This window comes from Pediculus humanus, genomic scaffold, assembly GCF_000006295.1.
Source record: "Pediculus humanus corporis 1103172107500 genomic scaffold, whole genome shotgun sequence".
Taxonomy (NCBI): domain Eukaryota; kingdom Metazoa; phylum Arthropoda; class Insecta; order Psocodea; family Pediculidae; genus Pediculus; species Pediculus humanus.
The window spans coordinates 15,016-39,509 of record NW_002987116.1 but is presented as its reverse complement, the minus strand read 5'-3'; the positions used below and the strand labels follow the sequence as shown (position 1 = coordinate 39,509).

The 24,494-nt window shown below is 30.3% G+C and overlaps 3 protein-coding genes across 3 annotated transcripts; 1 reads left to right on the top strand and 2 right to left on the bottom strand.

Annotated features, from left to right (window-relative positions):
- Positions 1-323: 323 nt before the first annotated feature.
- Phum_PHUM154980 (uncharacterized protein) lies at positions 324-3,315 on the top strand (the record flags this gene model as incomplete). Its single annotated transcript, XM_002424772.1, has 4 exons — positions 324-392; positions 1,167-1,349; positions 1,425-1,567; positions 1,656-3,315. 4 exons carry the CDS (start codon positions 324-326, stop codon positions 3,313-3,315), a joined length of 2,055 nt encoding a protein of 684 aa, XP_002424817.1.
- Positions 3,316-5,787: 2,472 nt separating this feature from the next.
- On the bottom strand, positions 5,788-8,752 carry Phum_PHUM154970 (uncharacterized protein; the record flags this gene model as incomplete). The annotated part of the gene is made up of 8 exons (XM_002424771.1): positions 5,788-6,009; positions 6,097-6,272; positions 6,374-6,729; positions 6,813-7,167; positions 7,249-7,384; positions 7,490-8,095; positions 8,169-8,573; positions 8,681-8,752. The coding sequence occupies 8 exons, from the start codon at positions 8,750-8,752 to the stop codon at positions 5,788-5,790; spliced, it is 2,328 nt and encodes a 775-aa protein (XP_002424816.1).
- Positions 8,753-9,555: 803 nt separating this feature from the next.
- Positions 9,556-22,959, bottom strand: Phum_PHUM154960 (apolipophorins precursor, putative; the record flags this gene model as incomplete). The annotated part of the gene is made up of 39 exons (XM_002424770.1): positions 9,556-9,747; positions 9,825-10,079; positions 10,161-10,285; positions 10,404-10,600; positions 10,683-10,866; positions 10,949-11,246; positions 11,333-11,566; positions 11,658-11,860; positions 11,934-12,099; positions 12,185-12,441; positions 12,519-12,817; positions 12,901-13,121; positions 13,194-13,375; positions 13,458-13,623; positions 13,702-13,854; positions 13,933-14,109; positions 14,204-14,457; positions 14,540-14,722; positions 14,810-15,099; positions 15,167-15,395; positions 15,476-15,671; positions 15,764-15,921; positions 16,002-16,164; positions 16,248-16,511; positions 16,587-16,803; positions 16,905-17,072; positions 17,145-17,280; positions 17,361-17,596; positions 17,686-17,882; positions 17,970-18,263; positions 18,342-20,435; positions 20,527-20,679; positions 20,772-20,948; positions 21,031-21,196; positions 21,276-21,531; positions 21,612-21,951; positions 22,033-22,212; positions 22,307-22,511; positions 22,949-22,959. The coding sequence occupies 39 exons, from the start codon at positions 22,957-22,959 to the stop codon at positions 9,556-9,558; spliced, it is 9,876 nt and encodes a 3,291-aa protein (XP_002424815.1).
- Positions 22,960-24,494: the final 1,535 nt, after the last annotated feature.

The following is a 24,494-nucleotide window of genomic DNA, read 5'->3' as shown; positions in this document are numbered from 1 at the left end:
TTGATTGTATTTTCAATATATATTCTGTATAAATGTATATATTAGATAAAAGTAACTTTTTTTCTATTAAAAGTAGATAAATAAGCACACAATTTAAAGAAAAATTTTGAAAATCACTTTTGAGGTGACACCTCATTATCCATCGAAATTTTATAAAAATTCATGTATTTTTTCTCGTTAAATTATTTATTTTCTATAAAATATTAGTTTTAATATACAAATTGTTTTTTTATTATTCTATTTGCAAAAATTTTTAAAAATAAATTTGTAAAACAAATTATTAGATTATTTAAGTGACCTATTTTTATTTAAAGTTGTGGGACATGCCCAGTTGTTGTGGAAATCATTGGGCATTTTTGGAAAGAACACCAATCACAAAGGAAGATTTGGAAGTAAGTTACAAAAAAAAAAAAAAAAACATTATATTAAGTATACAATACATTTTACTAACAAAGCTATTGAAAATTTTTTGTTTTATTAATTTGATTTCAGTATATAAAAAAATACTGAATGCTTTTTTTTTCTCGAACAAAATCGATTAATCGAAAAGGGAAACCATGCTTTTTTGTTGTAGTATCAATCGTTTGTTTTCATGTAGTTTCAATAAAATACATTAATAGTTTTTTCTTAAAACTATTAATTATAAAATTATGAGCGAGTTTAATTTGAATTATTAAAAATAAAAATCAATTTATTAAAATTATATTTTGGGATTTTTCAGTTTTTTTTTTTTAACTTAAATAATCGCTTTGGTTTTTCTATTTTAAAAAATAAAATTAGTGATGTGATAGAGTAAAATACTATTGAAATTACTGAACACCTGTATCAATATTTTAATAAAGCAACAAATGAAGTGAAATATTTTGTGTACATTCCAAGACTTGGCACTTGTTGCTAAAATTCATTTCGAGCCCAAGTTTTTATTATTATTATTATTTTCAATTGAAGTTGTTAATAAATAAGTTTATGTATTATTTGAAACGTTAATGTTATGATTGGTATCAATAGCTTTGTTGCATGATTTAACACAATATGTATTTAGTGGTAATAAATGGAGAAAAATAGTTGACTGAATAATAATTATTTTCTAATTTTTTTTTTTTTTTTAGACCACTAGACTTGGAAAATATGTCAACGAACTTAGACGAAAAACTTCAAATGAACAGGTCGCTAAGAGAGCCAAAGACCTGGTTCGTAAGTGGCGTGACATGATAACACCTCATGCTTCTGTGGGGGCTGATGGGGGAACAGGACGAAGTCAAAATGGTACTCGGCCATCCATAGGTACTGGCCGAATCGTAAGTCCTGCAATTGGACGATCCCTTAGTCCAGGCTCATGGAATAGAAGTGTACGTTGAACGTTCATAAACATAAAACTTTACTTTATTTAAAAAAAAATTGTAAAGGTTATTATGAAATTTTAGTGTCCAATTTCTCCGGCATTAAGTCTGAAACGATCCCAGCCGTCTTCACCGACTTCTAGAATAAATTCCATGTCACCTGATAATAGATTATCATTGTCTCCAGGTAGTCAACGTCATGTAGTTTCACCGAATATTTCACCCCAGTAAGTTTCGAATGGTGCCTTCAAGAAAATCATTTAATTTTTGTGTTGAAATTTTTTTTATTAAAAGGTTTTTTTTGTTTTTATTTAGATCTCAAATTCCATCTTCCAAATCAAATCAATCACTGCAGTTACCACATTCAAGTGGTGAACATGCCACGGCGAACTTTGGTTCCGGCATTGGTATCTCGAGGACACCAGAACAGTCAACTTCATCTCCTCCTCCCCGGGGACGAGGGCGACCGCCTTTAAATCGGACCACAATGAATGTACTGAAGAGTCCGTCCCGTCCTCGCGGACGACCGCCTTTGGACCATTCTGACTCAGAGGTTCACAGGGGGCGCGGAAGGCCTCCTTTGGATCCTTCAAAAATAGAGCAACGTGGACGCGGCAGGCCTCCTTTGTCGAGTCCTCCTTCTGGAGTTCCTAGAGGGCGGGGTCGACCTCCAAAGAATAAAAATAAACTTAAATATATAACTTCTTCGGAATCTAATCAAAATAGTAATTTAGTGCCTAAAAACAGTCCAGCAAACAAGCGCTTAAGAAAGTCATCGGAGGAAGAGGAAGATAGAATATCTAAAAAACAAAAACTAAATGGTGTTTACGACTGCAAAGTGCCAGAAATAATTAATTTGAATGAGGATAAGACGGGTGAAGATCCGAGTCAAGTGCCTAGTGAACAAACTGATTTTCCAAGGAAACGGGGTCGAAAGAAAGGTTCAAAAAATGCACCCAAAAATATATCATTCAATAGGTACGAGGACGATGTGGTCAAAGAAAAAATGGCTTCCATCGTTCGAAATCCGAAGGTGAAAACGACAAGAGAGTTATTGGAGTGTATACAAAAAGAATCTAGTTTAGACAATTTAAGGAATAAGACTTGGTCGAGTTTGGGAGTCGACGGTGAAAAATCAAGGAACACGAGTCCAAGCCATAAATTATTTAACAAAAATGAAATTAGCGATTACGATATGACGCTGTCGAAAACGGAACACATTCACAAGTTTCTCAGATCCCAAAATGAGGCCGAAGACGATTTCGGTCACAAATCGATGGAAAACGAGGATCATAATAGTAGGAGTAGGGACGACGACGTCAAAGGGGAAATTTTGGAATCGAATTTTAAACCCGACTCGCGACCCCATTCGCGAGTGTCTGATTTAATACTAGTTCCCGGAGTCGCATCGGAATCTTCAAAATCTCTCGAAGTATTAGAGCCCGTTGAGGAGGACATAATTGACGTGGAGAAAATCGACGGAGGAGAAGAGGACATCCCACCAAAGGAAAAAAAATTAGAAACGGTCGAAGAAATATTAGCAAAATTACCATTAATAAATCCGGAAGAAATACTATGGTCGGATTCGGAATCGAGTAGTTGTAGTAGCGGGGAGGATGAGACCCGTGAAGTTAAAGTTACCGAGAGAGACGTCGACTGCCTTCACAGCCAACACATAGAAGGGGTTAACGGGAACTGGAACGACGGAGCATTCGTCGAAAATTTAAATCACGGTTTAAAAGTTCCAATAGAGGATATAAATGACGGTGATAAAGAACCGAAACCAAATTTAAAACCAAATATGGAGACTGTTGGTAATAATAATGAACAATTAGATAGAAATTCAAATAATTTAGATGTTATTAATAGTAAAGGAAGTCATAATGATAATTTTCGGGAATGGCAAGAATGCGTCTCGAAAACTTCCTACAACGGAGAATTGTTACACATTTTGCCTTACGTTATAATTGATTAAATATGAAAATTCCAAAAAAAAAAAAACAAAAAAAAACAAAAAAAAATCCTAAAAATTTTAAAAAAAAAATCCAAAAAAAAAAAATCAAGGAAAAGGAAGGGAAAAAGAAAAAAAATTTTGTAGGAAAAAAGGAAAAGGAAAAAAAGAAAAGAAGAAAAAGAAAAAAACCTTAAAAAAAAAAAAAAATTTTTTCCCCCTCTTTTTTTTTTTTTTTTTTTTTTTTGTTGAAAGTTAAATAATGTTTTTATTATTATTATTATTATTTTTATTATTATTATTGTGGCTTAGAAATTTTCTTTTTTTTTTTTCTATTTATTTTCGTTCCTTTTGAGTTTTTGTTAAGTATCAGTAATATTATTCAAGAAATAAATTTTCTTATTTGCCGTCAATTTATTCAGGTTTCAAAGGAAAAAAAAGGAAAAAAAAAGGAGACAAAAAAAGGAAAAAAAAAAAATTAGTATTTATTTTAATTGAACCTAACTTTCTACACCATGAGGAGAATAATTAAGGAAGGAATGATAAGGTGTGTGTGTGTGTGTGTGTGTGTCACGGTTCTTAGGTATGAAAATATCATCAAATTATAGACCAAAATCTTTTAATGAAAATCAATCAATCAATCCTCAGATTTTTTTAAAATAAAATCTGAAGACTAATAAATAAATAAATAAATAAAAAAGAATTTTAATTTATGGCTTAAATTAATTTCACATTGTCACATTAGCAATTTAAAAAATAATTAAAAAATAAATAAAAATAAATATATATAAATATAAATATAATAAATAAATTGTGATTTTTCATATATGTTTTATTATTATTATTCATTCAAAACGAACCGCTCACAAATAATAATAATAATAATTAATACCATCGTTAAAATGATGTTGGGAGGTTTTAAATACATCATCAATATTATTATTATTATTAATTTAAAAAATTTTCCCGGATAATTATATTAATAGTAATAATAATAATAATTTTTGAATGGGAAAGGTAGACTGATAAGACAAACAAAATAAAAAAAAATCAAATAATATTAATAATAATAATAAATTTAATTCCAAATTTTTTTTTATTTTATTTATTTTTCGCATAAGCACCAACCGCATCATTACAAATCAAATATTATGATGATGATAATAATAATAATAAAATTTATATGAATAAGACTTGATAATAATTTATTAAAAAAAAAAAAAAAAAATCAAAACATTTTAATAAAAAAAATTTTTAATTCTTTGATATCAATACGAAAACAAAATGATTTTAATATTATTATTATTATTATCAATCACCTTAATTAAGGTACAAATCGTTCATATATATATATAATCTAAAATATAATAATTATCACATTTTTTTATTAAAATTAAAAAAAAAAAAATTATTTTTTATTAAAACGAAATCAAAAGATTAAAAATTTCACATTTACATAATAATAATAATAATAATAATAATAATAATAATAATAATAATAATAATAATAATAATAATAATAATAAATTTCTCCATTTTTATTAAATTATTTGTGCGCTTCTACTACGTCGAAAAACAAAAAAAAAAATAAATAATAATAATTTTTTCTTCTTCGTACGAATTTTTGTATTAAAAATTAATTAATTAATAAAATAAAATGATTAATAAATAATTATTGATTAATTAATTATTTTATTATATTTATAAATATTTAATAATACGCGAATATTATGAATCATTTAGTTTTCCCTCAATTTTTGTCAATAAATAAAATAAAAATAAATAAATAAAATAAAATAAACGATTATTCATCATAAGAAAAACAAATTTTTCCCCTTTTGTTTAAACCTCAACGAGGTTAATAACCTTTTACAATTTATTATTATTATTATTATTATTCATAGAATTCTAATAGTAAATTATAAAAATACATATATATATATTAGTCTTTTATATACAAAAAAAAATTTAAAAACATAAAACAATAAAATTTTATAAAAAATCAAAATAAAACAAACAAAAATCAGTTTTCTTCTTTAAATAATAATAATAATAATAATAATAATATTGCGTTATATATATATACTACGTATAAAATAAGCATTTTTTTATATATGTAAAGTTTTTTTGTTGTTTAAACAAAGGTTTGAACGTTAAATTAAAAAAAAAAAAAAATTAAATAATTATTACTAAAAGGTAAAGCGTTTTTTTCTCATGGTAATCACAACCACACACGCGCACACGCACACACACACAACTACATCTTTTAACGATGAAACATTATTTTCAAAGCATGTTTAAACATATTTAAAATATTCAGTCGAAGTGTTAATAAACTCTGTAAAAAAAAAAAAAAAATACTTAAAATAAAATGTAAACAAGCTTTTGCAACAGAAAAAAAAAAAAAAAGAAAACATGAAAAAGCTTTCAATGAATTTTCCAACATGGAGTTTAAAGCATTTTCCCACCCATGTGAATGTGATCTGAGTGTTTTTTTTACTGTAAAAGAAGAAGGCTCCAATAATTATCAGAAATTGTTTCCTGTGATTTTTTACAACGATTTAATAATATTCCTTTTTCTAATTCGTAACACGGGAATTTTTCTCTGCTTTTCCATAATAATTTCAATTTCGACGTCAATTTATTTAATTCTTCCCTCGAATTTAAATATAAAATCCAATCACCGGATGTACTATTTGCTTCCATGCAAATGAATTCCTTTAAAACAAAACAAAATTATTATTATTATTATTATTATTATTACTTCCGTTTTTTATTGTTATTGAACCTTTTAATAAAACTTACTATCACAGTAAAAAAGTCTTTTTCACATTCTCCTATTTTAAATGCTGCTACATCTCTTAGTCGAGCACAAGAAATGATATCGAGATCGGAATTAAGCCACCATATTTCATTTGTTATAATCAATGAATTCTGAGTGAGCCATAATGTTCCCTCCAATAGATTTTCCTTATGCGCTTCTTCGCAAGAATCCTTCGAATTGAAAAAAGGTAATTAATTTATTTTTAATTTGAATTTAAACGGATTTGTTATTTTATTTTCAATAAAAAAAAATTTACACCGCATGAAGCTTGTATTATCATTTGAAACCATTCGGAGAGGTCGTAGTCGTTAGCAGCAGCAAATTCAATTATGCTAGATGAATTTTTTGAATTTCCAAACGACCACATTTTATTTACTCTTTGACGAATGCCGGAAAATATTTTACGAGACTCGGATTTGGATGATTTTTGTTTGGTCACGTTATTCTCTCTTAGACTGTTAAAATTCTCGAATTTTCCATCGATCAATGTGATTTGAAACGTGTGAGGTCTGTCGGGATTTTTCGTCCTGTTGCACGATTGACAACCGGTAGCTATGTTTATGGCTAATTTTGGTAAATTTGTGTCGTCACCGAAAAGGTACAAAACTCCATTTCTGAAAATTTTAAAACACAAAATGTAAGGTTGTTAAGTGTGCCGTTATGAAATAAGAAAATAAACAAAAAAAAAAGAAATCACCTCAAGCAAAAATCTCCTGGAATCCATCCGTCACCGCCTTGGAGAAACCTGTACATTAAAAATCCGCGTTTTGAATTTGGTAATATGGAATTTGTCAAGTCATTTTCTTTATCCAAATGAACGGCTCCGCAATATAAAATGTCATCTTTTTTATCTACGACTAGTTTTTCAACGAAGTTATTTTTAACAAATTTAAAATCGTTATAATCTAAAAAATAAAATTGTGGAAATTCTAATTGGTTTCGCCTTATTAAAAATTCAAGTTTTCCAAGCACTTCATTGGTCAGTTCTCCATCTCCGGTTATAAAGGTATGTAATTCATTATCATATTCGTATATTGAAAAAGCGTGTGAATCTGGATACACGACTATTTTAAGATAATTTTTTAAATTTATTCTTTTCATTTCTAAATTTTTATTTATTAAATATATGTTACTGTCTGTTATAATAAATAAATAATCCCTTAATTTATATGCTTTATATACAGACTGATTTCTAATCATGTCTTTTATCATCAACGGATTTAACTGTACTTCATTTTTCGATATTTGAACTTTACTCATTTGTTTTAACTCATTTTCTATTTCAACATTAACTTCATTTATCAATTTTTCATCAATTTTATAATTTTTTAAACTGTTATTTATATTATTAAACCTTTTGCACTGATGCTTAACTTTTGACTGATTTTTTATGCTCAATAGAAATCTTTTAACAATAACCGATTTCTGGGGTTGTTTGTTTTTTAATCGTTCTATTTCAGATGGTGTTTCTTCTCCTTCTGGTGTTCCTCTTTCATTCATATTAAGTTCTTTCAGAGGAGTGCTCCTGTTATTATTATCATACGGTTTCATTTCTATAAATTGTTTTTCTTTTAAAATACTCGAATCGATTTCTTCCCCGCTCCAAGAATACCTTAAATTCTCAGAATCCCATTTTAATTTTCTGCATTTCTCAGAACTTTTATTTATAATATCTTCATGAAAGGAAACATGTCTTTTGGCATTTTTTTTATGTTTCCTTCTTAATACTGTATCTGGAGGGACATTTCCATTTAACAAGTCAATTTCAAATTCTTTATCATTTGAAAATGGTTCCATATCAGATGATGAATCTTGGGTATGAACACCTGAATCTACAGGTGAAGTAAGAGAAGAACTAGATGTTCCTAAATCTATACTACCCTTTGATCCTTTTAAGTTAAGCGGTATAAATTTGCACTCTTCATTTCCAGGCAATTTTAATTGTAAATTGCAATTCGCCAATGGTTTATTTACATAGTCCTACAAAATTACTAAATTAATTACACCAGTAAAAATTTTTAAATAAAACAGCATTACTTTTGTTAAAACTTACAACATCAAAATTAAATTTAACATTTTCTAATCCTGACAGTATTGACAAGAAACTATTACAAGCATCACTGAATCTAAGTATACTCCAGTCTTCGTAAAATCTGTCTAAACAACCCTCATTTATAAAGCATTGAATATAATTAATGAATGAATCATCTTTCAAAGATAAAGCAATCCATGCTCTTCCTTTCATTAAACTATTGCTTTCAGACTGATTAGACACTGGTAACTGTTCCACAGCCTGAAGTGTTTGAGGATGTAGGACTTCACAAATAGGTTTCCAATAGCCTAAGTAAAGTTGTTTTAAACCATAACACAATGTTTCATCTAAATTTTTAACAAGTTTCAGGCATATATACGTTCTATTTTCGGGGCTTAATTCGTGTTTTGCAGATTCGTGATATATCTATTTTAAAAATTTTAATAATAAAAAAAAATTTTTTTTGTAAATTTTACTTGAAAAAAAAAAAAAAAAAATTACAATCACTTTTTTTTTTATTTTCTTTATCTCACCTGTTTAATTATGCTTTTTAAATCCCACAAAATTCTTTCCCTGTGTGAGTTTTTGGAATAAGCGTCTTCCATTTTTTTTTTTTGAAATTAATTAATTAACTAATAATAATTTTCTTTCAAAATTTATTGAATTAAGAATTACATTTTGAATATTGTAAATAATACTTTATACTAAAGGTAAATAATCGATATTGTCTTCTGCTAAACTTACAATTTTTTCGTTTTAGCAAAAGCGCGACAATTTTTTTTTTGGCGTCATAGAAAATTCGAAAGAATTCTTTCAAAAAGCCGTTGAAATTTTTCAAAAATCATTTTTGGTTTCCGATTAAAATTTATGTATTTTTTGTCCGAGTAAGGATTAATTAATGTTATGTAAGTATTTTTAATAATAATAATAATAATTTTTTTGTTCTTTAAAGTTAATTTTAAAAAAAATGAAACCAGAATAATGGTACAAAGTATTATATTTTGAAAAATTAATTTTTTACACATTTTTTACATTGACAAAAAAAAAAGTAAATTTTCGAAGCGCTTCAATTTTAAATAATGTTCAAATTTTTTTTTATTACACGCATATATATTTATAAAAATAACTCCAAATTTTTAAAATAAATGAATAATTTCACTGTATCATAAAATTTAAAAGAAAAATTTGGACATTTTAAAATTTTTTATAACTGGGCGTCAGTCTCAATTTAATTTATCTAATAAAAAACATTATATATATATATAAAAAGGAATTTCTTCCCCGAATTAACATTACGTAAGTTATATAAGTAATTGAATATTGAAATAAATTTACAAAAAAAAAAAAAAAAAAAGTATAAAAACTTTACTTAAAAAAAAATTTTTTTGTCTTTCAAAAATAGGTAATTTTAAGCGTGTCCGACTACTCTACATTTAGGGTATGAAAACACTCCGTGATACAAAGCACATGAACAACTTTCAGTAAAGTGATGAGCCACAGCTCCTTGTGCAATTCTCTTGGAAACCACATGAATGAATTTCTTTTGTTGCTCAGGTTTGGCATGAGCAAAAACGTTGGAATTGAAAGCTGCTCCACCATTCTGCAAACACACAAATGGTAATTGTATTATATTAACATTTTTACTTTAGGTTATTTAGGTTATCCATGTTTTCTTACATATTGAGAGAATGTAACACATAAATCATGGTTGTAAACTAAATGTGGTCTAACATTGGCATCTCCTTCAAGTTCATTCTTTTTAGCATCAGCAAAAGTGTACACTTTTTCTGCATCAAAACCGACAACATTCTTCAATTCAGCTTCAGGTTTGTTGCTTACTGTCATTGTTTTTGACAATGGAGTTATCAAGTGAAATTGCAATCCTAAATCTTTGTAATACTTTTTAATGCTCAAAGTTCTAGGTACTTGTAACTGAAATAAAAAATATGAATAAGTAAAACAACTGCTGTGTGAATCAAAATACCTGTCATTTGTAACAACGTTCTAACTTACTGAAAATGGGAATGTTGGACTGAGAGGACAACTTTGAGAGTTCACCAAAAGAATGATTTTAGCAGCTCCTTGTCTGAATGGGTAAATATTAGCTTCTTCCATGGCTGATACAATTGGTTCGTGTCCTGTTGGACAAATGAGAGAAAAAAGAGTATTATTAAAAATTTATTTTAATTTAATCTAATTTTAAATGTCTTTAAACGCCGTTTAGCCATTTATAACAACTTGTTATTAAATTCTTACCTAATTCAGTTTTAACAAAATTAATGACAAATTTTAATTTATCTTCCCATTTTTCATAATTTGGTTTAGGATCTTCTTCAGTTTTAAATTTAATTTTATCAGCATTTCCTTCGTATGTAACTTTTCCGTTATTGCCAAAATGAACTGGATAATCATGATCAGGGCCTCCGTATCCAATCAAAGCGAAATTCACGTCTCTATAACGTGCAAATTTGTTTTCATGAGTTAAAATTTCTTTTCTTTTCTTAAATTAACGCGTGTATTTATAATAAACTTTACCCTAATCCTTTTTGTTCAAGATCTTGTTTGAGAACTGGCATTAATGGCGTTAACAATTCTTTAAATACTTGATTGTTAAATGCAGATTGTTCAAATACAATAACTACATCGGCTTTGCCTTGTGGTGATTGTACCGTTAAATCTTGTCCGTAGTTTGTTGGTTGGCCATTAATTACACAATTAACTACAAAAAATTAAAGTATTTAAATGTAAATTAATCATAAATTTTTTCAAATTTGTAGGTTTTAATGGGATTTAATTATTACCGCACTCCTCCGGAACATCAAGTGTGAATGGATAGTGTGGTTTAAGTGCTAATACATATGCAGCAGCAACATCGCAAGCAGATTTCAATTTGTCAGGAGATCCTGAGACAAGTTGATCACAAGCTTCTCTGTAGAGTTCATGATTTACCAAGGGGAATCCTTTAGAAAGACTTGATTCGCTTGAGAAAAATTTAGTACATTCTGGAACGCGTTCTTGAACACTCGGTACTTCAACACAGCTTGGACAAGCTTCGTTAACTCTATAAGCATCGACAAATTCGACAACATCTTTAGCAACCTGTAAGTAATAAATCAATGGTATTTAAATTGAAGTTAAACACATAGAAGTAAGTCAAAATAAATATTAAAGCAAATTTATCTTACGTGGCCATTTGGTAAAAGGAAATCGTCATAATGTTCGTTAGAAATGGTTCCCAACAATCCTCTGGTTCGACCGAAGTAAAATCCAGAAACTTTGACAACAAAAGTATCTTGTTTGTGATATTTAGTGAGATGAACTCCAGATTTATGTTTTAAATTGAATGTTCCATAACGGACCCATCCGTGGAAGTTATTATGATCGACTGGGTAGTCTCCATGTTGGCCATTAACAGAAACCTTACGAAATAATTTTAAAAATAATTTTTTTTTATTTACAGGTTCTGCAAAATTACTATTATTATTATTATTTATATAAAAATGTATTTACGGTATTGTCAGAGAATAATTCAACGGTGTCGTGTTCATCATTCATAACCACAGATTTGATTTTACCATTTTCAAAGTTACCAACAAGGCTAAAGTTTCCATCTAAGAAATCTTGAGCCAAAACGTAAGAGCACGTGCCCTTAAATGCAAAGTGTTTTTGGTCGAAAGTAAAAAAATGGTGAGAATCAGCGATCAAAGCACGAGCTAAAAAAAAAAAAAAGGTAATTTTATCACACTGTTGATAACAAACATTTTATTAATTTCAGTTTTTAATTACCTTCAAATGGTGGTACGTTGCGAGCTGGATACATTAATGGTCTGTACGTGTAATAAAAGTCGGAAAGCGATGGTAATTCAGTTAAAGAGTTCAAATAACGGACAAATGTAAATTCTTTGAATGGTCCGACTTTAGGCAATCTGACCAAGAAGGAAGGTACTGGAAACTATAATCGAAATTAAAAATAAGAAAATGAAATTATGGAGAAAAAAAAAAAAAAGATTTCACCGCAGTCTTATTAAATTCGTCACCTTGAAAAGATAACCCAATAAGTTTTCGAAGAAATCTTTAAGTTCTGGTGTTTTCATCATGTCTTCGACGGCAAATGTTATTTCGGAATAGAAGTTTTTAAGAGTTTGTGGTAATTCAACATTGGTAAGTTCTTTGTATTTTTCTTCGAAGGTGGTGTAAATGGGTAAAGTTTTAAGTTGATCGACGAGTACTTTGAAAAAGTCTCTAGCTTCTTGTCTTACTTGATCCACGGTATTGACCAAAAATTGAGTAAATTCTACGGTAAGAAAAAAAAAATTAATCGAAAAAATTCCTTTGATTTCATGTTTAATTAATAAAATTTAATAGTGGTACCTTGAACGTAGCCGCTGACACCGGTTAAAACATGTTTAATTTCAGGTTCGTGAGCTTTCAAAAAGTCTAAACCGTATTCAGCTACTGCACAAGCACCATCGCATAAGTGTGTGAATACACCCATAACTGGTTCGGCCATTTTTTCATAAGATTCCGTGACTCTTGTCAAAACTTCTTTGCAAAGTTGAGTTAATTTTACTTGCACTTCGTCTACTTCGTGAGAGAGTTTTTCAAATGAGGAAACCAATTTTTTGACGTATTCTTCTAAAAATTCAATGACTCCTCCAAAAACATTTTGGCTAAAAAATAAAATTCGTTGTTGTTTATTGAGTGTTTTTTAAACACGTAAAACTCGTTGGAAAAGTTATACAGCGATACTCACAATACAGTGGAACAATGTTTAAAGTAAGGATCTTCTGCTAATTCTTTACGAGCCAATTCGAATTCATTTTGATAATATTGTACTAAAGGTTTGAAATCGGGTTGTGCCTTTTTGACACCTTTGAGCAAGTTACTGTAGTCTTCAACCGTTTGTTTGGACAAGTCAACAACCAATTTTTTCAATTGTTCAACTGTTTCCTTGCCAGTAGATTTACATTTTTTCTAAAATTACAAAAAAATACTTAATCGAAATCGCAATGTGGAGATATATTTAATTTATTTTAATAATATTACCATTATTTCTTTGATTTTTTCGCTGTTAATTTCAAAATTTGGTTGAGTTTCTTGGTTGCTTCTCGATGTCAAAACAACAGCTAATAAATTGTCTGTAGCTCCTCCTTCGAGATGTTCGACTTTAAATTCGAGTAATTTCGGGTTAAGTCCAGCGGTCAAAAACAATTTATGGTTGGGATTATCTAAAATATAATTTTAAAAATTTTTTGCAGGAATTGGAAAAGAAATTACATTGCGAATTGGAAAAAAAAATAATTTTTTTACCTTTTGGACATATTGAAGCGTGCAATGAATGCAAACCTGTTGTTTCAACTCTAACAGTGTAGTGCCTTAATTCGGCAATGTTAATTTCGGTATCAACTACTTGATGTTGAGGTTCACCTTGTACAACCGAATCAACTCTAAGTAATTCCTTAGCTGGAACTCTTACCTTTAGGTAATAATTTTTTATTTGTTAATTATTTTTTTTATAAAATTTAAAAGGATCGAATGTATTTTATATGTTTACCATAGCGTATAAACGTTTGGGATTAGCTTCGAAAACTGCTCCGGCTTCTTTTCTCACGTTGTTGCTATCGTGGTAGTACAAGAATGATCCAGCGCTGAGTCCATGTTCGTCAGCAAAAAGATGACTTGATGTTGAAACGTCCAAGTTCATTCCCTGTGAGAAAATTTTAATTTATTATTATTTTTACTTGTAAGTATTATTTCATTGTTTTTGCGATTGAATATTACGTACCTTGCTCACTAATCCAGTGCTTGCAGTAACGTTGTGTCCGTTGCCAGCTTTAAAGTGATCGACCGTAAGAGTTAAGGTCACTCTTTGATTCTTTCTATTGAAAACATCAACATCGAGAGATACATCAACGAGGCGTTGATCCACCGCAGCAGCTCCTTTTCCTCTGAGTACCAAATCCTAATTTTGAACAAAAATCAGTCGGACACAAGAAGTTAGTAATGGAGAAATTTAATAAATTTAAGAATCAAAAAGGAAAATCATCATTTCTTACTTTGTGCAATGCCGGATGTGTGATTTTAACTTCTCCTTTAGAACTGAGCGATTTACTAGTAGCAGCAAAATCACCATAAACGAATAAGTTTCCTTTGTCGTTAGGTTTGTTTCTTCGATCCAAATAAAATGAACCATCGAATCGTACCTGAACGTTTTTGAAATCAGTATTTGGTTTACCAGTTGAAAGATGAAGTGGGAAATCGTATGAAGCCACAGCTGCAACTTCACGACTTGGCAAATCGAGGACCAAACCTAGAAATGAAATTTTAATTATTTTTTTTTTAAAAAATGTTCGTAGGTTAAGGTTTTGTATTTTGGGTAAATTTTGTTTTACCTGCATCTTCTTGTTTGACGTAGTATTTAAGATTGTAAGATTTTCCATTTACATTCAAACCAGTTTCGTGATTAACGGTGAAACCTTTTCTGTGTGTTTTACTCAAAGCTTTAAACGTGTAATGATTTTCAAGGAAATCATTTTGATACAAGAGGAATGCTTCATGGTTCATTTCACTAAAGTCTAAAGAAAAGAAGAAAAAGATTGTAGAGTTTTATTGATGAATTTTTCACATGCAAAAAAAAAAAAAAATTTTAAATAATTTCATACCTGAAAGTTGTAATTTATTTTTCATTTCAGAAACGGCACAAACATTATCACGGCAAAATTTACTAACGTAGAAAAGTTCTTTGTCGGAAAGTTTTTGTTCAAGAACAAAACTTCCTTTTTCGAAATCAGAGTTGAGCGTGAAAAGTGTACCAGTTTCACCATCGTTGGCTCGAGTTAATGTTTTGTATTCGGCTTTGTACGTAAGAGGATGTTTTGCGGCTTGGAATTCAATTTGACCTTTTCCTTCAAGTGTGAAACCGTGTGGTAATTCTTTCATGGCGTAAGTTACACTAAAAATAATAATTTTATTTATTACGATTTTCTTTCGTTGATAATTTTAAATTAATTTAATCTTACCTTCCGGCGAATCCTTTTTTGTCAGCAGTTTGAGCTGCGAAATTAATTTTTTTACCGGTTCCGCTCTTTGTTGCTCTGTTTCCAACTTCGAGTTTCAATTTGTTGATTTTGAGCTTTTCAGAATTGACTTTGATGAGAACGTGGAAATTGTCGTGGGATTCAATATCAACGTTTGACGATAAATCTAATTGACCTCCGCCATTTAATGTCCAAACGAATTGCGCTTCGTCTAATTCGCATAAAAATTCGATAATCAATAATAGAACGATATTAATTTGAATTTAATAAATCAGGTACGATTAAACATACTCGTTACTTGACGATCGCTTTTATGGTTTACTTTGTAGAAAACACGGGATTTTCCACCTGCGCTGTTGACGGTCAAATCTACCAAACGTTGTTTAGGTGCAAGATCGATTTTACAGAATCCTTCGACTTTTTCTCCATTGACGGTTAAACCGAAATCGGTGTTTCTAGCCGTGCTCGATAGTTTTTTGTGAGCGAACTTTAATTTTACAAAAATTAATAATAATAATAATAATTAATTGTACACGATTATTATTATTTCATTGATGTGAAAAAATGATGTGTGTTTACCTGCAAATCAAAAGAGCTTAATTTTTGAAGGCTTGTTTGTCCGGTCACGTGACCGTTGAGCATATATTCTCCAGTTTTATATTCGAAAACGCTGTTTACGTTAACGTGTTTGTCATTATCGTAATTGGCGTTGACAAAAACTTCGGTTTTTCTAAGATCTAAAATTTAAAAAAAAATTTAATTTTTCACTTTGTTATGGATTTTTATCATCATTATTATTATTACATATTATAATTACCGTTGACCAATTCTCGTTTGTAATTAACATCAAGTGTTGATGGTCTAGGTTCTCCAGGAAGCATGAGTGAACCTTTCAAATTACCATGTTTCTTGTGTAATTCAGCTTCACCGTTAACTTTAAACATTTTTTCATTACACGTGAATTCTTGTTTAAGTTGTACCTATAACAAATTTACAAAAATTTCAGGTATTTTGTCAAATTTAAATGTATTTTAGTAAATAATAAATTTTTGTTTCTCACCACAAAAGGTTTGGTTTCATCACCGACGCCGAAATGAAAAACGGAATCCATTTGTACTCTTCTCGCTGATTCGTGAGGAGTGCTCAATTCAGTTTGACATTCCAAATGTCTGACTTTATCTTCGACGCCGGTTAATAATTTTCCTCTGCTCTTAAAGTTATAATCACCAAAATTACTAGAAACATCAAAATTAGCTTCTGCCCTTGAAAAAACCGCGTGTCCTTTATATTCAAAGGGAGTTTTCACTAAACTTCCAGTGAAGGTTGTCTGGAATTTACAAAAAAAAAGTATTAAAATTTTTTTTTTTTAATAAGTTAAAAATTAATTTTTTAAATATTTTACTTCTTCGTCCATAATGTAGGTTTCTTCGTGGGGCATGCAACGGAACAAATTGGAAAATTTAACATTTCCTTTTGGACATTCTCGACCAACTTCAAATTTGGAATCGACGGAATATTTTTTCAAATTCAAGTTTTTAGCATAAGAATCCAAGAAATATTTCGTCAAATGTCCTCCTCTTTGTTCGGAATAACCGACTTCGACAAACAAATCTCCATTCCTGCAACAATAAGAAATTGATTTTTTTTTTTTCGCAACATAATATTTGGTAAAGTAACATTTTTTTTTTTTTTTTTTTTTACTCGAACATAAATGACTTACATTGTTTTGTGTAGGACGTTGTAGGCTAATTTCGTGTTACCCATCAAAAATTTTCCACTTGGAAGTGTCAATTCGTAACCACCCGCGAAACTCGTGTCCAAATCTTTACCTTTGTAATCTCCGTGGAAGTTAAGTTCTAATTCTTTTTCCGAAAGTTTGACTTTGTTCCTGTTTAATAAATCGTATAGATAATTCAAATTTCAAATTAATAATTAAAAATTTGAGTTTTAAATTTTTTACCTCGAGTTTACCGAAGTACTTTGTACGTCAGTGTCGGTGTTAACAAACAATTGCCAATTGGGTTGTCCGTTTCTTTCAGATGAGGCTTGAACTTGGCCGGCATATTTATTTTCCGTTTTGGCCAAATCAAACGATCCTAAAATTCGTATTTTATGAGTATAAATTTCTTACAATTTAATTTACGATTTGTTTCAGGGTGAAGGATTCATGACATACCCTTGAAAACGGTGTTGACGTTAAGTAAATGTGCTGAAAAACTACCAGTTACTTTTTCATGTAAATTACATTCTCCTTGGGAATCAAGAACGTTGTCGATAAACAATTTAAAGTTTCCTTGACGCGGAGGAACTTTTGAAAATTTCAAGAAACCATCCACGCAGTCTTTTGTACCATCGTTTACTTTACAATGACCGTCAAACAATGCGGGAGTGGTTACAAATCCAGCGTCCAAACTAGTGGTAAGAAGAAAATTTTTACATTTAATTTAATAATTATTATTTTAAAGCCACGTGCGTGATTTGATAATTGAAGTGTTGCTTACACGTAATTGGGGTAGTTGGTACTCGTGGCCACAACAGAAAATTTCATTTCGCTTCCTCCGAAGTGATGAACAACTTCAGCTGCCAAATCGTATGATTTTCCTGGTTTCAAATCTAATTTTTGTGTAAATCTCGACTTGTAGGGATCGACAACTTCTCTTTTGGCCGATAAGCAAAGCTCTTTATCAAAAGCAGCAAGCTGAGAAATTAGGAAGAAAAGAAATACGTTTAAAATTTAATTTTTTTTGATAAAAGTTTTGGTTTAAAAAAAAAAGAAAAAACTTACGACAAAGTCTACATCGTAGTCTCCCAATTCTTTCAAAGCTGTTTTGGCATCCAATTTCGAATGTGCTCTGTATTTTCCATATTTGACTTCGGCGTCGTAGTTGAAATGTTTTCTTGTCATTCCACCGTCGAGTCTGACTTCAACTCCAAAAACTGGATAAGAAAGTAAGTTTTTGGTAGATACGTCATATTCTTGAAGGGATTTGTAATGATATCTCACTAATTGATAGAGCGTCAATTTGTTTTGAGTTGATGCTAAATCTCTGCCGTGGGAAACAACAAGATTGTTTTCAACCTGAAAAGAAAATTATTTTTTTTAATTTTTTATTTGAAATTTTTTATGTAGTTATTTTGTAAAGACAAAAGGACTCACTTGATGGTCTTCTTTCTTATATTCGTAGTTTAGTGCAAAATTAAATTCGGGATATTGTGTAGTCGAAAGGGCACCGTCAACTTTTACATGCTTCAAGCTTCTATCAACCAATATATCAGATTTAACATGTACGGTATGTTCGTTATAACCAACGTTCAAATCTGCTTTGCAGAAAGTTTTTTCCATTTCGACCGTTCCATCAACAGTGTAAGTTCTTGACGGATGCAAAATTCTTAATCCTCGGAACGTGAATCTTCTATGGCTGTCACCACCTTTTTCAACCAAAACTTCTCCTTCTACTTTAACATCGGTTGGAACTCCACCTACAGGAGTGTATTCCAAAACTGGTTTGAAGACTTGACCGTTTTTAAGGAAACCAACTCTGGCTTTGTACTCATGAGCATCGTCTAAACGAGCAAAACCAGATATGGTGTATTCGTGATCGTTATTTGTCAATGCTCCTTTGGCAGAAACTCTATGCAATGGAGAAACAAAACGGAAATCAACTGCTTTTTCCGGTTGAGTTGTAAGAGCAGCCAACAGACTGATTTCCCTCGGGACTTTAGTTCCTGGAGTATCAAGTTTGAATTCGACTCTTCTGTTCTGGGGATTAGCGAGATCAAAGAAAAATCTAGCATGGTAAGAAGTTAAAGTTTCATCTTCTTTTTCGATACGAAGTGAAACTTTGCTATGACCGTTAAGCGGGTAGTTTGCTGCTCCAGAAACAAGCGTTTTTTGATCGCTTGGGAAACCTACGTCACCGCAGAAAGTAAGACCGACGAGGGATTGAAGTTGATCAAAACATCCGTGGTAATCCTTTCTAGGAACGTTGAATTCTAAAGCATGTTCGGTACCTACTTGACCTTGTTCTCTAACAAAAGAGAAAACGTCAGTGTTTACGGTTAAGAGATCTGATTTTTTAACTGGTAATCCAACGTTTAAGTCGAAGCCATGTCCGTCGAGCATTTTCAACGAAACTTCAGATCCCGTGGATGAGTGAAGGTTTCCGGAAACTTTAACTCCCGCTTCAACGGCGTATCCATCAACTGAAAATTCTCCAGTGACGTCGACAGAAGCGCTGGGAACTAATTCAAATTTTGCTTGACCATTTTTAGGATCTTTCATAAAAGAGGCAACATCGCAGTTAACGTTAAATTTAAGGTACAATGCTCCGGATCCGACAGCGTTCAAACGAATTGGCAATCCCATACTCGTTGGATATGTTAATTGAGTGTCCAAGAAGTGGAAATGATTTTTGTAGTCCTTATTTAAGTCTTTGACTTTTCCTAAATTGCTTTCAACAAAATGAGAAAGTTTGTCCACGACTTCATTCGGAGTAAAGGGAGTTTCGACATCTTCAACGTTTACCCAAGAAAGTTCGTTACCCAAAACTCTCAATGATAAATCAAGGTCAACATTGTAATCCAATTTCGAATTGTACAATTTAACTTTGGATGCGAAATTGTCTGTATCGGCTCTGGATACACTTCTTCTGCTTCTACTGACAAAGTTGCTGTACTTGTCCTTAACTCGATCTCTTACTTCCTTGTACACGTGAGTGGCATCGCGAACAACTTCCATTGGTTTGTGGGTACTGAAGTATCCTTTAGGACCAAAATATTTTTCATATGCTCTTTCAAGATTTTCACCTCTGACGTTCAATTCGAATAAGTTGAAAGCGTGTCCGAATACTTCTGTGGTCAAATTCAAATTAACGGATCTTGGCAAATAACTTTTTTGCGAAAATAGTACGTTTGATTCAACGGAAGCCGAAGTGCTCAACGCATCGAAATTGTAACTGAATTCATGGTTTCGGGAAAATTTTCTGACGTCGAATGGAAACTTCTTTCTGGGTTTGACATTGTAAAGAACGTCTCTGAGATGTTCTTTGTCTGGGTTTGAAGAACTTCTAAGGTTTCGCAAGTAAGAGGTGACAAAAGATCCAACTTGGTTGACAGGTTCCGTTTCCAAAAATTCACTTAATTTGTTGGCAAGTTTTGGATTGGGACATTCTACCATGACTAAAAATGCTTTAAGTCTCACTTCGGAATCTTCTTCGCGATTGTAAAAAACTTCAGATGCTCCTTTGAGAAGCTAAAATAATAATAATAATAATTATTTCATTACAGAAAATTTGAAATTTAAATATGATATGAAATATATTTTTCTTTATAGCTCTTATCACCTTTCCACGGCAAGCATCAGTTTGTGCAGTTTCCAATGCAGCAACCCTAACACGAGTTGAAGCGTGGCCATCTTTCAATAATTGAGTCACCTTATTGGCAGTTTCTTCATTAAGATGTTTGACATTTCTAAGACCTTTAAGAGCAGCTATTACCTGTAATAATTAATAATAATTTTTTTTTTTACAGGACGACTCTATTGAAAGAAAAAAAAAACCAAAAATTAAATAAATTCAACGAGGCTTACGTGGTTTTCCTTTTCTCTTGAACCTTTTGCATTCGTTCCGAGTACTTCGGTGAATTTAGCCAATAATTGATCAAATTGAGGAACACCGTCGCAATTGTGTTCACGGCAGTAGTGACCGGCTAATGCTCCAACACCAAGGTATGCTTCAAATGGTGCTTTTGGGTTGTCTAAAAGGGTCTGTAAAAAGCAAAAAAACTTATTAATTTTATTTTTTTCAGAAAATAACATGATTTTTAAATAAAAAAAAAAATTCATTTACCAATACTGAAGTTAATGTAGAACCGGAAACGTGACGAACGAAAGCAAAACTGAGATACCAATATTTAGCAAATTTTCCAGTGACTTCGTTACTTTGTAACAATTCAACAGCAGCCGCAACCGAGTCTGCACTACCAGCAGCAAATAATGCATCGGTAAAGACTTTCCTGCGTGGTGGGAAAATTATTTTTAGCAAAATTTTTTGTTTAAATTACTTTAAATTGTTATTTTTTTTTAGAAACGTACTTGGCTACTTGTCGGTCTTTGAATCCGGCACCGGCTTTACAATTTCCGTAAACCGAAAGCAAATCTGCTTTTGAAGCTCTTCGCATTAAACGCACGAGGTCACCAAAGTCTTTACCGACGTGAGCAGAAACTGATGGATCGGCATGTTCACTATCGGCTACTTTATGTAAAGCTGTCATCAAAGTTTGTACAGTGCACGTTACGGTTTCATGAGGATTTTCAAAAAATACCTGTCTGGGTTCGTTATTGGAAACAGCTGAAAATTTTTACATTACATTTTAAATAGAAATTTTTTGTTAAAATATATTTTTTTTTAAAAGTAAAACGAGAGCGTACCTGGTGGAGCAGCTGGAGTTTTTGATTCGAAGACTAGTTTTGTAAGTACTTTAGTTTTGGCACCGCTATCTCGGTTAGAAAATGGCCTGAACAAATATTCTTCTTTCACGGTAGCACTTTCTAAAACTCCATTTTTAAATCTTTGTTCGGATTCATATTGTGAGTCCATCAATGGTGACGACTGTAATTCGGATTCGTGTCCGTGAGAAACGGCAAAAAATGATTGTCTCAATTTTTCTCTGAATTGACATTTTTCCAAATCTCTGTGTTTTGCAACCACCGTCACTTCTCCATCTTTAGTCACTTTTGAGTAAGTTGGACAAACACCGAAAACATCCGTCTAAAATTAATTAATAATAATTTGTTTAATAAACATTATAATTTTCTAGAACAACGAAATTTATGTATTATGTATATTTACTTCGACATTGCTTCCTCCTCTTTCGGAACCGCCAACTTGAAGCAATGAAGCAACAGCTCTTTTAACGTTCAAAGAAGCATATTCGTCGTCGTGAGCGGCACAAACTTCAGAATCAAGTTTCCCACCGTGAAGACTCACTACCAACGGATGTTGTTCTAATTTTGGAAGGCTTTGATAAGGCTATTGAGGTAAAAATATATATATAAAAAAATCAATATGAAATTTTCAAAGAAGAAAACATAATAATAAAAATCTTTTTCCCCCCTCCCCCCACCTTTCCATCAGGTCCAGTGACTTGCACATTTCTGAGTTGAACAACAGTTTTACATTCGGGAAGTGAAGAAACTTCAACTTTAGCTTTAAAGTTAAGTTTAACAGATTCACCGAATGGTCCTTTAGATTTTGGAACGTAAGTTTCTGTATTTCCTTCTAAATTATAATTATAAGTGACACCTTCTTCAAGTTTTAAAAAGTTTCCACTTTCTGTAATTATACAAGTAACAAATTAAATAGTAATAATCATTCAAAGTTTGTTTTTTTTACAGTTCAAAAAAAAAAGTTGAGTGTGTGTGTGTGTGTGTGCGTCGTAAATTACATAAATAATAAATAAATTTATTTAATTTCAGGTATTCAGGGATTGGAGACAATTGATTAATAGGTCTATTTTATAGTTTTCTCTCTCTCTTTATTGCATGTCAATTGATACAAACACACACACACCAAACACCAGCAGCAACAACAATTGCTAAATTTTTTTTTTATTGGATAATTGGATGACTCCCTTCTTTTTGATTTTTATTTGTTCATTGACATAACTAATACTAAATTATTTTTTCCGGAAAGAAAAAAAAAAAAAAAAAAGAAAAAGAAATACTATAAACTATAAAACTTATTATTATTATTTCAGATAACTTACGTCCTTTGCATTTGAGTTTACATTCTGGCAGTGCTGCAAAAGAAAAAGAAAAAAAGAAAAAAAAATTAAAATGAGTTTTTTTTTCCCGTATTTGTAAGTGTTTTTTTAATATTTAATAACTTTTATATAATTTTTCATTATTATTATTATTATTATTATTATTATTATTATTATTATTAACCCGAGTTTCCATAAATAAGTTAAAAAAAAAAAAAAAAAAAAAACGTTTTTTCCTTTTATCAATGTAATCAAATGGCAAAGGTTTCAAATAATTTGATTGACAAAGCGCAAAATTAATTAGAGGTCACCTCGAAAAAAAAAAAAAAATTTTATTTATGATCTATGTTAGAAGCCGTGATAAGGGGGAACGGGACGGGAGGGGAGGGAAGGGAATGATAGGAATGGTCCTTGACTTTGACTTGTCACCCTTGCACTTGAACCCTGGCTTCGATATCCAATTAATATGATTTTTTTTTTTTTTTTTATAAATATTAATTGTAATTAACATGTTATAATTTAATTAAAATAATAATAATAATAATAATTTTATTTATTTTGACGCGAGATTATTTTTTCCCCTGCCCCCCTGCCCCCCCCTCACAACAACAAGAGAAATGCATAAAACGCAGTTTTTGTTCGGTCGCCATAATAAATAAAGATATATTCTTTATCAAACGAGGGGGGGAGGGTTTTTTTTTTTATTCATTCATATTTAATTTTATTTGTTCAGCAATCACGTGACCGCGGTTTTGTTCAGCAATCACGTGACCCCGGTTTTATATTTTTTTTACCCTGTCGAAATTATTTTTTGTATTTTTTTTTTGCAAGCTATTATTATTATGATGAAATTAAATTTTATAAATGCTTTATTTCTCTCCCCCTCTCCTCCTACCCCCTTCGTTATTAAATATCACCCTAATAATAATTATTATTATTATTAACATTATTTTTTTATGTTTGTGGAAGGTATGAGCAGAAGATTTACAACCCAAATTTCCCTTAATTAATTTATTTATTTAACATAAAACGTTTTTTTTTTTTTTTTAAACAAATTATTAATTTAAGTAATAAATAATAATTTCTACGGGTAATAAAAAGTTTTAATAATAATAATTAAATAATTAATTAGTAACGAAAGTTGACCGTTTAGACTATTGGTTTATAATATGAAAAAATAATTTTTTTATAATAATTATCAAATTTAAAAAAAAAAAAATACGTTAAAAACGTTAAAAACGTGCGAAACCGCGTAAAAGTTATGATAATAATAATAATAATAATGATTTTTTTTTAAATATTACGTAATTAATTATTAATTAATTTATCGTACGTAAATTATTTGTTAAATTAAAAAACTAATTTTAGGGGGGGTTGCATATCGGGGGTATCGGGGGGGGGGGTTTCTAAATTTTTTTTTTTTTGGCAAAGTAAAATCGAAGAAAATAAAATCGAACGTTTTTTGTAACGGAAATTAAAAATTAAAAAATAAAATAAAATATATATTTAAATAAATAAATAAGTAATAATAATAATAATAATAAACTTA